Source organism: Labrus mixtus, chromosome 14, assembly GCF_963584025.1.
Source record: "Labrus mixtus chromosome 14, fLabMix1.1, whole genome shotgun sequence".
Lineage (NCBI taxonomy): Eukaryota > Metazoa > Chordata > Actinopteri > Labriformes > Labridae > Labrus > Labrus mixtus.
The window spans coordinates 2,628,354-2,643,025 of NC_083625.1; the positions used below are offsets into that span (position 1 = coordinate 2,628,354).

Here is a 14,672-nt window from a genome sequence, read left to right on the forward strand (position 1 = left end):
CACTGAGCGCAGGTTAGCGTAGCAAATGGAAACACCTCGGCGGGGGGACTTCAGACATTTTTCTTTATCTGTCAAAGAAATAAATGGAATGATGTGGAAGATGCTGCTGAAGGAGCCTCGGAAGTTTTCCGTCGAATGCAAATGAGGGACACTTGAGGGAAGAAGAAAAAAAGAGGATTTGGGGTAATGCTCTCAGTGAAGTTTGTCCAGACTGAGCTTTTTGTTTGTCTTTTCGGAAATGCCGTGATCTCAGAGGAAACAACTGTGTTTTCCTGCAAACACGGTCGAAATCGTTCAGATCCTTTAAAGTTCTGCAGGAAATTCAGAATTGGCCTCAAATTCTCAGAAAGCAAAGCCGCAACCTTTTGGTCTCCACTGCCTCCATCGTGTTATAATTGCAGAATCTGTAGACGACTTTCTTTGTTCCTCTCGGGCTGCAGGGTTAATGCTAACGTAACCGTCGAGAAGGCAGACAAACAACAGCCAAACACGTGTTAATAATTCATCTCTTTCTCGTATTTCATGGGAATGAGACCCTCGGATCAATAATCTCTGTTGGCTCTGCATGTCTGTGGATCATCTTTGTTTGTTTCCACCGGTGCAGGAGTCGGGGCGTGGCTCTGTGGTCAAATGACCAGAATCACAATAACCAGGCAAACAGTGCTTTTGTTTTTGTGTTTTTTTCTCCTCTCTCTCTCTCTCTCTCTCTCTGCTGTTTAGTATTCAGTTCCTGTGGACGCCTTAATAGCTCGTCAAGGTAAAGTCACAGAGGACAGCTGCCAAAACCGGTTTTCTACCCAGCTGATTGAAAAATCTAATTATTCGTCATTGATGTGAAGAGTCTCCTGGCTCTTGGTTTTAAGGTAGAAGAAAGCAGCGCTGTCATCAAGATTCACATTAAAAGGCGAAGCAGTTTTCTGGAGGCTTGCAAAGTTTCCCCCCAGCTGATCCCCGATTCTTTTGTGAGTTGCAGCAGGTACGAGCCAGAAAAGGTTCAGGAAATCCTCCCTGCTTAACGCTCACAGTTTGAACATCTTTTTTTCCAACATTTAATATTTCCATTGGTGTAACTCTGCCCACGTGTAAATCAAAATCAAAGCCGACAGTTTTTACAAAAATGTGACACTACTTGCTGCACACCAAGCTCAGAGCTGAATTATCTGCTAAACACATCATATCAACCCTTTGAATCTCTCTAGATTTTGTATATATTTGTTCCATAGACTGTGTATAGGGAGTGGATATTGTGAATTCTACAGTTTTTCACTAGGGCATTAGCCATCTTGGATTTGTGCAGCCAGAAGTGACCTTACAGGGATACTTCCCCCGTTTGCATTAATCTTTGTATCAGTAGTAAACTGGTAGTATTTTTGAATGGTCGTGCATCCCGCCCTCATTTTCCACTGAGATGTGAAATCTTTGTATTTCTGAGTCTGTAAAGGAGCTTCCAGTGACGCAAAATGACGATTTTTGCGTCACTGGAAGCTGTTGCGGTTAGCGGGGTGAAACTACAACGCTAGTTCCTCATATTTTCGACCACTGAAGCTACAGACCAATCACAGATCAGTGGGTGGGAACTCACCATATTCACCGCCATATTGCTTGGAAGCTATGCTAACAGGCTCTATGGAGAAAGCTGATTAATAAAGTATTTCTGATTCTGATGCTGAAATAGAGGACCTTAGTGGGAGTGGCCTGCGGTGCTGTGCATTCTGGGATTTGGTGTCTTTCATCCACATGAGCCAAAAAGACACTTTCTGCCTTTTCTCGGCCAAGAAGGCGCCAACTTCAACATGTATTTCACATTTCTACATATATGACCCAATGTCAATACAGATTCATGTTTCAACGGGTGAAGTATCCCTTTAACAAGGTGGGCCTTAAGATCTCTGGCATCCTGCTACCACCTGTCAGTCAATGTAGTCACACACCTATGTTTGCAAATTTATGAATAACTAAGGCTTAATTAAATCGGAAAGGACGAGTTTGAAAAAATTCACCACCTGTACAGTGTGTACCAATAAACACATGAGCTATACAGACCAGGCTGTAAACATGTTTATTCTGCTGTAAATGGATGTTTAATATGGGCTCTCTTGAGGCAGCTAGCCTCTAGTGGACACTCGAGAAACTGCAGTTTGTTTGTTTTTTTTCCACTTCCTCATTGGTTTCATCTTGAACACGGAGGTCGCTGCTTGGTTATATTTCATGTCATGAAGGAGTCTGTTTGATCTCTTCTCTGCATAGTTACACAAAGTAATGTGTGGGCGGGTTTCAACGAGTCTTGAGGGTTGGACGCATGTTTCTTAGTTTCACTTCGATGAACTAATTTCCTGGATATGATGTGAGACAAGTGCTTGATAAGTACTCACATTTTCATCTTGATTTTTTTTCTCCCGCATTTGAACGAGGCGATATAAATGTGGATATATAAAACGTCTACACTTTAGTTCTCTGTGTTTTTAATGTGACTTCCAGAGATATAAGTAGTCCTCCATGTCCTTGAGCAAAGAGTGTGAACCCCTTCCCTCTCCGGGGTTCCTCTGCTCGAGCTTCATCTGACCTGCCTGTACAGTCTGTTCTCCCTGAGGAGGGGAGGGTTATAGGATGAAGTTATCCTGATATCATGTCATATAAGGAAGTCCAACACTGTTTCATCTGTGATTTGTAGGATTTAAAAGTTGTGTGTGTTTCTAAACCATGCACTATAAATCACAGTGTTTCAGAAGTAAAAGCCGTAGAAATGTCCGGTGGGTGCGGCGTAAATCCTGGAAGATTTGATTTTATAGAAAGTGTTCTTGAACACCGTGACCTGAGGTGGTCCGGGGCCTCCTGGCCTCATGTATCATCACACTGCCATCTCCATTCATCTCTGTTATTGATTCATCTGTGGAATTGCTTCTGCCATGACGCAATGCGAGAAGGATGGGCTGCAGCACACAGAGGGTTGCGACCTCTGACCTCACACATAAATCCTCCACCTCTAATAAAATTGACTCATCCTCGTTTTTTTTTTCCCCCCTCCCTCTTCTCTATTTCCTGCAGGGTCAAAGCGAAGAAAGGGGTGAACCTGATCCAGACTAAGTCCAAGAACGCCCAGTGGAAGGTGGAGTGGGAGGTGGTGTCGGGCGCCAAGCATTCCATCACCACCATCGATGTGAACAAGAACAAAGCAGTCAAACAGGGGTAAGTCAACAGCCCGGGGCCTAAACACACTCCGTCTGTCTTACAAACTACTGCAGCTGCAGAGGGTGATTCCTGCTCTCCGCTCCTGCTGCCATATTTTTCTTCCTTAACAATCGGCACAAAAAAACCCTCCCAAAAAAACGTTTCTTTGCATGTAGCAGTCACAGCTCACACTCTGATTAAAGGCAGCTTTTAAAGGCGCTCACTGCTCGCTGTAAACGCCTCAGGAGCTGCAGAAGATAAAATACAGCGTCGGCCCTCAGCAGAGACTAAAGCACCCCGCACTTTACAGCACAGAGCTGAATGAATGGAGATGTTATCGGGGTTCAGTCGCTCTGCATCTGCTCTTAATTCAGCCCTCTGTAGAGTGATGAAGTGGTTTGACTGCAGGTATTAAAATACCTTCAAGATGAGATCCTGTCTAACAGCTGTAATTATGCCAACTTCCTCAAAGAGTCACAAAAACAAATCACAGTCCTGCGGCGCCTGGCGGGACTGTAATAGACTCTGTGCGGGCAGATTTTTACGGGAAAAACAACTTAAGAGTGAAACAAGAGATTTGTGAGCTCAATTTGCACTGAATGGTTTAACAGCCTATAAATGAAGTTTGACCCTACTTTTAGAAAAGCAGACACAAAAAAGTACCAAACACATGTAAACAGGGAGAACAATAAGAAACAGCTACTTTTTAAATATCTTAACAGGATTTTTTTACGTCATTTTTTCAACTTTTTTTTTAATCGATCGTCTTAGCAAATCTGTCTTGACTAGTCGAGGTTTTAATTTTGATCCTTAATGATTAAAAGTAGAAAAAATGTCTGCTGTTAAACAATCTTTTTTTTTTCCAATGGCAAATGATGACATTCAATAGTTAATCATGATTTATAGTTTTTTTAATTATATGTTTGAAATTCCACTATTTTGCATTTCAATATAGTTTTGTCATGCTTTTATTTTGTAATTTTGTACTATCTTAAAGAGGACATATTCTCCCCCTCCTCCACCTTTTCAAACAGCCCCCCTGTGGTCTAAATGAAACATCTGTGCTGTGCTTTGGTCAAAATATAACATGAATCAAGCACCAGAGGAGGTTTGTGACCCTGCATAAACCAGCTCTCTCAGAACGCTCCGTTTTGGTGTGTGTGTCTCTTTAAATGCAATGAGCCCCCCCCCCCCCCCCCAAGTTTTCCCCGTAGACATCACTCCTCTGTAGCAAGAATAAAAATGGAGGACCTGCACTAAAGTTTTGTTCTAGGCTGGGGATGGAGTCCATTGGTGGAGATACCAGGGGACAGAATCCCACTGTGACATCACAAGGAGAGCACATTTGAAACAGAGCATTTTTCTCTGTGTTGTAAGACTTATGCAGACCACAAACAAAGGACTGGATGGTTTATTTCACATGTTGTGGGTCAGTAGACTCTCAGGTTACCCAAACATATGTTCAGAAACACTGTTTTCATAATATGTCTCCTTTAAGCAATGTCAACCTAATGAATAGACCGTCAAATGGAAATAGACAATTTCATATTTAAGTCGCTGAAAAACCTGAACATAATCAGATTGGGATACTGAAGAGAGAGACCTCTCCACGCGTAGGAGAGTACAGATTTATTTTCAGTCAAGGGGAAATGAAAACAAATATGATTCCGGTCAGATAATAAAACTATTATTAGCATCAGTCTGATTTTCTAAGAAGAGAAGGTGCTGCTAGATATTATTGAGCTGCTTAGTCATCATAGTGAATTTATATCAGCTGTTTGCATATTAACAAATGTTGTGCAGTTTGTCCGGCCTTTGAGGGAGAGCAGCTAAATATTATTTTTATGTGTTGCACTAAAGTCATTAAGAGCTGAAGCACTGGGAGCCGAGGAAGCATCCAGAACGGCTGGTTTGAATATCCGCCTCCCCCGTGGACTCCCTCAGAGACGACGGTAGCAGAGAGCGGCCTCACCTGAAAAAAGAAAAACCCCAGCGTTCCTCTCTTGTTTACTTCTTAGCGCCTTTCTTGGCAACCTTTCTTGCTATATTTAGTGACCCATGTCATGTAATTTTTGCCACCCTGTCACCATGTGGGACACGTCCAGTAGGGGGTCAAGCATGGTCGGAGAGAAAATGTGTCACACTGCATTTAGTCAGGGAACCCGGTCAGTTCTGCGACCACCTGAAGAAAAAAAAGAGCCAGACAATGAGCTCGCGAAGAGAAACCAAACAGTGGAGTCACAGAAGAATTCAGGGTTATTCATGCCGCCTGAGCCTTTCTCATGGGAATGTTTTGTTGTGAAATTGGTTTGTAATACTTGTTTGTTTGGCTTGTTTGGACGCCTGCATGAAGTCATTATTGGTGTCAGAATGGATCAGCGTGTCAGGATGATTTAGTAATCAATTCCCAGAATGATATCACCATGGTAATTTGCGATGTGGGATGTGCTCCCGAATATTAGAATTGCTTTTTCCTGTTGTCGGGACGGACTTTTACTTCACACATTTAGTTCTCTATTATCTGTCTGAGCCTGTGAGTCCAGGAGCAAATGGACTTTTATATGCAAAAAATATATAGCACTGCGGTGTATTTTCTCCCAATTTGGTTGCAGTTGCAAGGTCAGATCACAGGAAGTCAAACATATTTGAATTCCCTCTTTCGCATTTTTAAAGTCAGGGTTGGTCATTTCCTCCAGATCCACTTTTTAAGATTCTGGTGTAAATTGTCTTTAGGTCCTGACAGAAATTAATAACTCAGGTTCTCTGAAAAAGGAACAAATGAAATCCGTCATCTGTATCAGTTTGTAAGTCTGTAAAAACTTTGACCAATGTCTGCCACGAGGTACCAATCTGATGAACCAATCAGACGCCTCCCTGTCTCCCTGCTCGCTCTCTACCTGAGAGGTGAGTTTACTGACCGCTGAATGAGACATGAGACGACGTAGTTTCTACACAATGAAAGAGATGAGCCGAGGTCCGATTCTGGAGCAACGGCGCTCTGTGCATGTAAGTGAGGGGGCGTGGCTTTAGAGGGAGCACAGAGGGGAGGGGGCGGGTGCAGACGGAGCACTGAGGGAATGCTACTTTCAAAAATCATGCTAGTTTTTGAAAATGACCAACCCTGCCTTTAACTCTTAAAAAAAACTAAAATAAGAATGTTGCATGCATTTAGAAAAGGGTTCAGAATAAATGCAGTGAGAAGTTTTTGTTACCCGACTTTTCAGCAGCTACCTGTACATTCCCCGCGGCTTACTTTTGATTAAATCTTATTTGTTTTACCAGGAGAGTTTTTCCCAACCCTGGTTTTCCTTCTTCTTGTCTGATGAGCTCTGACTGTAGGACAAAACTGTGCAGCAGCAGCAGCCTCCTGAAACTCACAGACTTTACAGTAATGAGCCCAAAAATACATGAAATTCTCCTGACAATTCCTCCCCTAATTACCCATTGCAGCGCAGTAATAAGGAGAGCTTTAATATGTTTTCTAAGTTCAATAATTGTTCACATTCATTTGTCTTTTTGTGCGAGATTTAAGCAGCAAACAAGTAACTGCTTAGTATTTAAAATCCATCCTCACACACACACACACACACACACACACACACACACATGCACACAAGCCAAAGCCCCACTTTGCATCTCATTGTGAATACATCTGAGTGCCTGTTCTGTTTGAACATCTGGTTTTGTTTACTCAAAATTACCTGAAACTGAGGAAGTGGAGTGACAGTGTTTTCCCTCCAGGGCCGTATTGTTGATCTCTTCATCGCTTTGCTCTCTTTTTTAATATTCTCTTCTCATCTCAGACTCTCTCTCTCTCTCTCTCTCTCTCTCTCTCTCACTCTCTCTCTCTCTCTTTATCAGATCTCACTTTAGTCAGTGCTGGATTCATTCTAGATATTTGTTCTTCTGTTGCCCTCCATCAGTGGCGGTCCCGTTCTGACAGCAGCTCGTTGATAACGCCGCATGAAGCGATGCATTATTGATCGCGGTCAATGGGTTTCAAATGAATAATGTTCTGGAAAAATGCTGCGATAGTTCCACTGACACAGACCGGACAGCAGAAACAGACGATTGTTTTATTACAATGGTTATTTTTTCTTTCTTTTTTTTGGTGCGATGGGTGAAGTGAGAAACAGAGCCGAGATCGAGCGCTCACAACAAACGAGTGCAGGAAAACATCCAGGTCTACACTCCCTCCCGCCCACTACGCTCTGCCAATGAAAGCCGTCTGATCCACCACCAGGGTCCTAAATCTCTGACTACACTCTTCTCCTCTGTCGCCCCCCGGTGGTGGAACGAACTTTCAAACGCCATTCGATCTGCAGAGTCCCTCTGCACCTTTAAGAAAAAGCTAAAGACCCAGCTCTTTATGATCACCTACATGAAGCAAAGGGCCGAGGTCAGATTCCAACCCATGGTCGCTGCGATGAGGAATATAGCCGATGTACCGACGCCCCTGACGCTCAGACTGTGTCGTCCCCACAACCACCAACGTCCTCATTACTGCACTTCCTGCTCCGACCTCCACCTCGGCGGGGAGGAAGTGTGGACAACAGGAATGCGAGGAACACAAAGGAGAAATCCTTCCTGCATCTTATCCCACATGCTCTTTTGTCTCAAGCGTCTCAAGATAACACTTGTTATGAATTGTCGCTATATTTCAAACCTTTATTTATCCTCGAAAAGACACTGAGGTTTCCCTCATTTCCAATGCCGTCGAGATTACAAGCACAGTGAAACAAGCAAAAACACATCAAACACTCTGTGACAAAAACCTCTGAGATCATTGTTGTTCGAAGTTGTTAGAAATCAAATTCCTAAACTCTGGAAGAGAGGGAAGAACTCCGATCCTTATAAATAATGATTGCTCGACCCCTACAGGAGACCCCAGGCGGGATGTTAAAGGATTGTTCTTTGACATCTTGTGAAAGAAGACAGACTTTAAAGATGCTTTGAGTCATGTTTTCATTCGTACAGAGCCAGGCTAGCCGTTTCCACCTGCTTCCTGTCCTTATGCTAAGCTAGGCTAACGGTGACTTCTTCCCGCTCTTTTATTTCTGCAGAATGTCCCTTTACATTTCTCTAGCTGCTCGTTAAACTCGGAGTTACAAACTGAAGAGCTCTAGACTTGACAGCGTCGACATAAGCATGGTCCACTCCCTCTGTTCACCATCTCTCCTCTTCTGCTGCCCTGAAGTGCTTTGATCCTACGATCTCTCCCTGTTAATCAGTTCAAACAGACCCTCTGATCAAAGAATGAAATCCTCCCCCGAGTCCTGAAAAAACCTCTCAAAGCTACAACTTTTAAACATACACTTTGTGCTGTACAGACGGCACATCGTTAACTTAAAGGGAAAGAGGCTGGACTTTGTTCAGCCACGTTTGCCTCCCCCTCTTCTCTCCTCCTCTCCGCTATGAAGACACTCATCTTAAGTTTTCACTGCCCATTACGTCTTTTAAAATGCATTATGTAAAGATGTGCAGTGTGTTGTTCCTGTTTGTTGCGATCAAAGCTGAAAGGTGTCTTGAATAATACCGCTGATTTCCATTGTTAATTTCAATAACGGAAGACAAAGGAGAACAAAGTGCAGGAGAGATCCACGAGACATTTCCCTCTGGAATCTACATTTTTTTTAGGAACTAGACATCTAGTGACATTAATTAGCTAACACATACATAATTTAGTATTTTGACGGAAAGGTCACCCTTTAATTCTGGTGAGATTTCTTCAGGGAACTGTAATAAGAAAAAAAAGAAAGTGTTACACAAGAGCTACTAGAGCAGCGAAGAGAAAAACACTGATTTAAGAAAAAAGATGATCTTTCCTCAGTGCAGTCATTCATCTAGTCGCAGATCAGACTTCCTCATAAGAAGTGGATTCAGCCACGGTGATGTCACCCATTGGTTTCTGGACTCTTGTTTCGAAGCTTCGGCTTTCTGGCCTTCGCCCAGGAGGCGGAGCTAAAGAGGAATGGGAGGGTGGGTAAACGCTTACTTAATACAAAAGCATTCTTAAGGGAATTAAATATGTTGAAGAAAACATCATCTGGCTTTTCAGGAACGGTCGGATGAGCGAGTCGCTTTAAATTTTGCAGCAAGGAATTGTGGGACATCATTATCTCATCTCCTTAAGTAAAGGATGCTCCAGTGTACCCTATGCTAAAGGAGGTTGTAAAGGAAGCATTGACCCACCTTTCCTTTGCTTTTAGAGAATTGAAACGGCGTCTATCATGGCCGCCACTTAGATGCTTCCGGGTCATTTCACTCAGTAAGGAACATTCCTGAGCAAAAAAGACAATTGATTTGATTTCTTTATTTTGAACATGGAAAAAAAAAGAAATGCTGTAATTAAAAATATGTAGCAAACAAATTAAATAAATACACAACGTGAGAAAGAAAACTAAATGTCCTTCATTCGATCTCACATGCCCGAAAAGGAGTAGGAAGAAGTTAAACTCTAATCTGATCTTACCCCTTTTAACTCAATTTAATAGGTATTAATTATACAATAGTATATAATATAATATAAAATGATAATTATCTAATTAATTACACCAATAATGTACCACATCACACATAAAAAAATAAAAAATAAAAATAAAAATAAGAAATGAAAAATAACTGAAAAACTGTAACCTCCACCATAACTCATTATTTATTAAAACTGCAATATAATAATAATGATTAATATGTCTCATGATAACAAAGTGCAATATTGAAAATGTGTGTTTATATTCCATCTGACTCTTATTCGTGTAAATATTTCTTGTACCTATTATTTATATCTTACTTACATTCCTATTTTATTTGATTAATATTTTTATTTCTATATTTCTACTGCTATATTGTATATTTTGGAGTAACTGTAACAATCGAATTTCCCTCTGGGATTAATAAAGTATTTCTGATTCTGATTCTGATCCATAGTATGAATATAAAACCTGCAAACCAATAAACTAAACCAACAAGATGAGTTGCCCTCTGCTGGCCATTAGAAAGAACGCAGGCTTCAATTTTCAGACCTGGAGGCCCCGACGGCAGTTAATGATGCATTCAGGGGACACAGATTTAAATGGAGATATGTCGCCTGCACTGCTGCTCAATGCAGTCAAAACACATGAATAGATGACGTTGAGAGAAAGAACCTAAGCCATGTGAGATTTCCTACAATGTGCTTTTTTTTTTAGCCACATCTCAAAACCAAAAAATCTGAAAAGTAACTGCAGTTCTGTGACTGGAAAGCTGCTGCTTTCACTTAAATGTTTTTCCAATTTACTCCTCGCTCTGAAAAAACAGCTCTGCCCTCTAAACCCAAATCAGTGCGACGTGAACATCATTTCTCCTTTCCCTCCGGCGGGGCGGCGGTCGTCTCGGTATCGAGCGGTCTGTATATGTGCTCACTGCAGCGGGGCCGTATTGATGACAGCTTTAGTGTGTCACAGACAGATGGGGGGTTGTTTGTTTTCAGTGAGTGATGTCGAGACAAATAGGCTGAGATCTCATCACGGTGTTCCTGAGAGGAACCCTTTCTTTTGTGGGCGGAGGCTCGAAACGGCCGAGTTTGATCCAGCTTTCATTAAAAAGGCTTTCAGACTGAACGGTGGGACGGGGTCTCTGCGGTTGTTGAGGGAAGGCAGCGAGGTGCGGTATGGGGTGGGGCGATTCTTGTCACGGATGGAGGGAGATTTAATTTGCCCCTTCACTACCAGTGAGACAGTTTCAGGTTAGGCTTGTTGAACCTATGGATTACAGCACCAACGAGCCGGATTGTCATAGCAGGAGGGGCTGTTATCATCTCTACATCACTGACATGTTAGTGAAAGTAACCCTGTGATCCCCGCACTGCAGGGAGAAGCAAAAGAGAGAATACTCAAATAATCGTGTGTAGCCTCCAGAACTACCAGATTACCTACTAAAAATATCGATTGTTCTGAAGCGGCCGCAATCACAGGCGTTGGAAAGTCAGGCGCTGAACCAAAATTTGCAATCTCCTCGCACCAGCTCCTCACTCAGACCTTAAGATACAAGAAGAAGCGAGATTAATGAGCAGTGATTGTTTATTGACGAGACCTTTCACGGGTTTTATTAAGACAATCAGTGATTAATTCATGCGTGTGATGACTCCATTCAAGTTAGCGAGCTGTCACTTCTTCATCAGCTCAAGTGGCGTTCCTTTTCACAATGGCCTCGTGCAAAAGTGGAAACATACAATATGGAGGGAAATAAAAGTGAATGAGGCTAATGTTGGAGTGTTTGCTTTCAGTTTAGCACGTAAAAAAATCAGAGGACGAGTCGTGCAGGAAACTCTATCTGCTGCACCAAAACCAACTCAAAAAATTAGCTTTAGCTTAGGCAAATAGCTTTGGGGGAGAAAAGTGTGATTGCTGTTTGGACAACCTTTTCCAAACCAGATGGTGTGACTTATAACACACAGAAATAACAAGAATGAATTCTCGGCAGGATGGTTTGGTAGAAAAAGAAAAACAATGATACCACTGACGGTATATATCTATGGACAGCATGTCTCTGTTGCCACAAATGAAGCCAATATCCTCCCATTAATCAGCATCATAACTATAAACAGAATCTGCAACTTGGCTAGTTTCAGTTTTTCCCCCCGGATTTGTCCCCACACTCACTCTCAAATTGGCCTTTTTAAAATTGATATATAGGAATAAAGTTAATACGACAACCTTTGCGGGCGTCAGTAGCTTAGTCTTTGGGGACCTGGGTTGGGAACACGGTGCAGCACATGAAGCATGTATTTTAATAACAGAGTATAAACCAGAATTTCCCCTCAGGGATTAATAAAGTATATAAAACTAAATTGAAAAAAAAATATGAACTACAAAGAGTCCTGAGAGTCCTTTCCAGAAGATGTCTAAGACTGATCTCAGGCATGAAAAATCAAATGCAGACATGTATTAGTTTGGTGCTTTGACGGAGTAGTTTGTTAGATTGAAGAACTAATTCAAGAAACCTAAAAAAATCCTTTCAGTTTAGGGAAGAAACATTTCTCTTCAGCGCTTCTTAACCAGAACAACAACAAAAAAAAAACATCTTATAAAAAGGATTATGGCACTAGATGATTAAAATAAAACACGAGGGGCATGACTCATGTTGTTATAAACTTTAGCGGAGTTTCAGCTGCCTCACCTTGACTTAATTTCATCAAGAGCAGTGTGAACTGAAAGTGCTTATAAAAATAGCAGGGGCGACAAAATCATATTGACCCAAAGCACTAATAGCACCGGCAGACTGGCCGTTTAAAGGGTCGGTGTTGACAGTAACACCTGAATACCAATACGCACATTCATGTGACTGAAACACAGTATCATTTAAAAAAGAAGCCAGTCATCCAGCTTTACTTTGTAAACAGAACCTTGTGACCTTTAAGAACACAAAGACATGTTTACTTGCTTTTGTCATTCCGGAAATTGAAGAACTGTACTATTCAGACTGAATGCATGTCTGAACGAAGCATGATGATTGGGCCGATTTCAATGAACATGGCTGACAACTTGTGTGAGCCTTGCTGAATGCACAGCATTGATTTTCCTTGACAGGAAGCCAAAAGAAGGACATTGGCTTTTATTCTAACATCCTCTCTGGGCCCTTCATCTTAAATAAATGCAAGAATACCAGGATCGATCTTTATCATTAGACTTTGTCACCATCCATTAGGCTCTACCTGTTATTTCACTGCAAGGCAAAAGAGCGGCATGGGACTATATTACCTGAAGGTCACAAACTGCATACTGTATGTATACTTACTGTAGGTGATGTTTTTGTAGCGTTTCTTTGTGTTGAGAAAGTAGAGCTGTCAAGTGATTAGAAAACTTAATTAATTACACAGGGATGTGATTGTTAAAGATGAATCTGCAGCTCAGGATTTATTGATGTGAAGCAGTGGCGATTCTAGACCTCATAAGGACCCCAGGCAAAAAAATAATTGGGGGCCCCTCCAATCAACGTGCCCCGATGCTTCCTTCCTTTTTCTCTTTTCACTCCCCGATAGATACTTCCTCTTCATTTTCCATTCGGTGGCTTTCATTGACAAACTTTGGTTTCCACAGAAATAATGCATGCGACACTTAGCAGCACAACCAGAGTGAGTGCTGTCGGATGGGGCCCCCTTTAGGGAGGTGTCCTACTGTCATTGGAAAATTTACCCATTTTGAGCCACTGCTTTGGTTTAAAGTTTGTCAGACCTCAGGGGGCCCCCTACTGGCCTGGGGCCCCAAGCAGTTGCCTGCCTTGCCTGTTGACAAGCAGCGTCTCTGATATGGAAAGTTGACCCAAGCGAGAGATTTATGTGAAAACACATTTTCAGAGAAGGGGTTATAGAACATTTCAGGACGTCCATAATCTTACATATAATGATGGCTTTCATGTGTTGAGCTTGACCTAAACCTGTTTTAAAATTGACAGTAGTGGGCCATATTGGCTGTTTGTGTTTTATTTTGCTGGCTGTGTACATACTTCAAAGTGCGATACGTCGTCAGCCGCCAGCTAACGTCACTGGAAACGACGTTGTGTTATCAAAGTCTAAACCGGTTTCCATTAGTGCTTTGTTTCCTTGTGTCTTCGTAATGAAGGATGTACCTAGCTTTGATGGCACCAAAAACTTGAACTGTTTAGCCAACATTTTTAAATAAGGTGCTATCGAACTGTTTAATTTGGATGCTGTCACTTTTTTCTGCGCATTCATCTGGTACTGATCACATCTGTATCCTAGTTTTTACCACATTTCTACGACATCGAAGTATTCAAAATGGCCGCCTGTGAGTTCATTACTTCTCTGGTCCAATCAAATCCAGAGCATTCAGGAGCAGAATCTAAAGTTAGAAGGAGGACATACTGACTGCTGCATTGTTGTCAGAGAAGCCAGCACTTCAACATGTTTCCTTAATGATCAGATAGTAAGATACCTTTATCATCTCACTCAGTTGAGGACGATTGTCCACAGATTGGACCTTGGACTGGATACATCACTTTTTTCTTTTACTCAAGGGTAACTTCAGGGAAACTTTAAAAATAACTGCAGAAAAGATGACATCCTTAATCCCTACAAACTCGTCTGTCAACGACTTCATGAACAGAAACGAATGCATTGCCACATTTCACAGTTCTGTGAATACGTTGCTGTACATTTAATGTTGGCTCTGTTTTTTTGTGGTCCTGCAGGGAGGTGTTGGGGAACGTGGAGGTGATGCAGTTGGACTTCGAGATGGAGAACTTCACCAGCCTCTCGGTGACCAGACGGATCAACTGGAACATCGACTACAAGGGGCAGAACCCGCCTCCGGACTCAGAGAAGGTTGTGACGGAGCTGACGGTTGTGCAACGAGACATTCAGGCCATCATCCCTCTGGCTATGGTGAGTAGGAGAATAAATCAGAAAGGGAAAAACGAGTGTGAGGACATCCAGGCACAGTGCATACAAGTGCAGGATAAACTGCAGAATAAAGAGAAAGGTCTGCACACTGTTCAGATCCCACTGG

The 14,672-nt window shown here is 42.1% G+C and overlaps 1 protein-coding gene across 2 annotated transcripts in view; it reads left to right on the forward strand.

Annotated features, from left to right (window-relative positions):
• The window catches only part of tmem132e (transmembrane protein 132E), a 476,115-nt gene that overhangs the window by 391,449 nt on the left and 69,994 nt on the right, over positions 1-14,672 (forward strand). For both annotated transcript variants that reach the window (XM_061056116.1, XM_061056115.1), the window contains exons 3-4: positions 3,046-3,186; positions 14,356-14,548. In XM_061056116.1, coding sequence (XP_060912099.1) covers positions 3,046-3,186; positions 14,356-14,548 — 334 coding nt within the window. The remainder of the gene's footprint in view (positions 1-3,045; positions 3,187-14,355; positions 14,549-14,672) is intronic.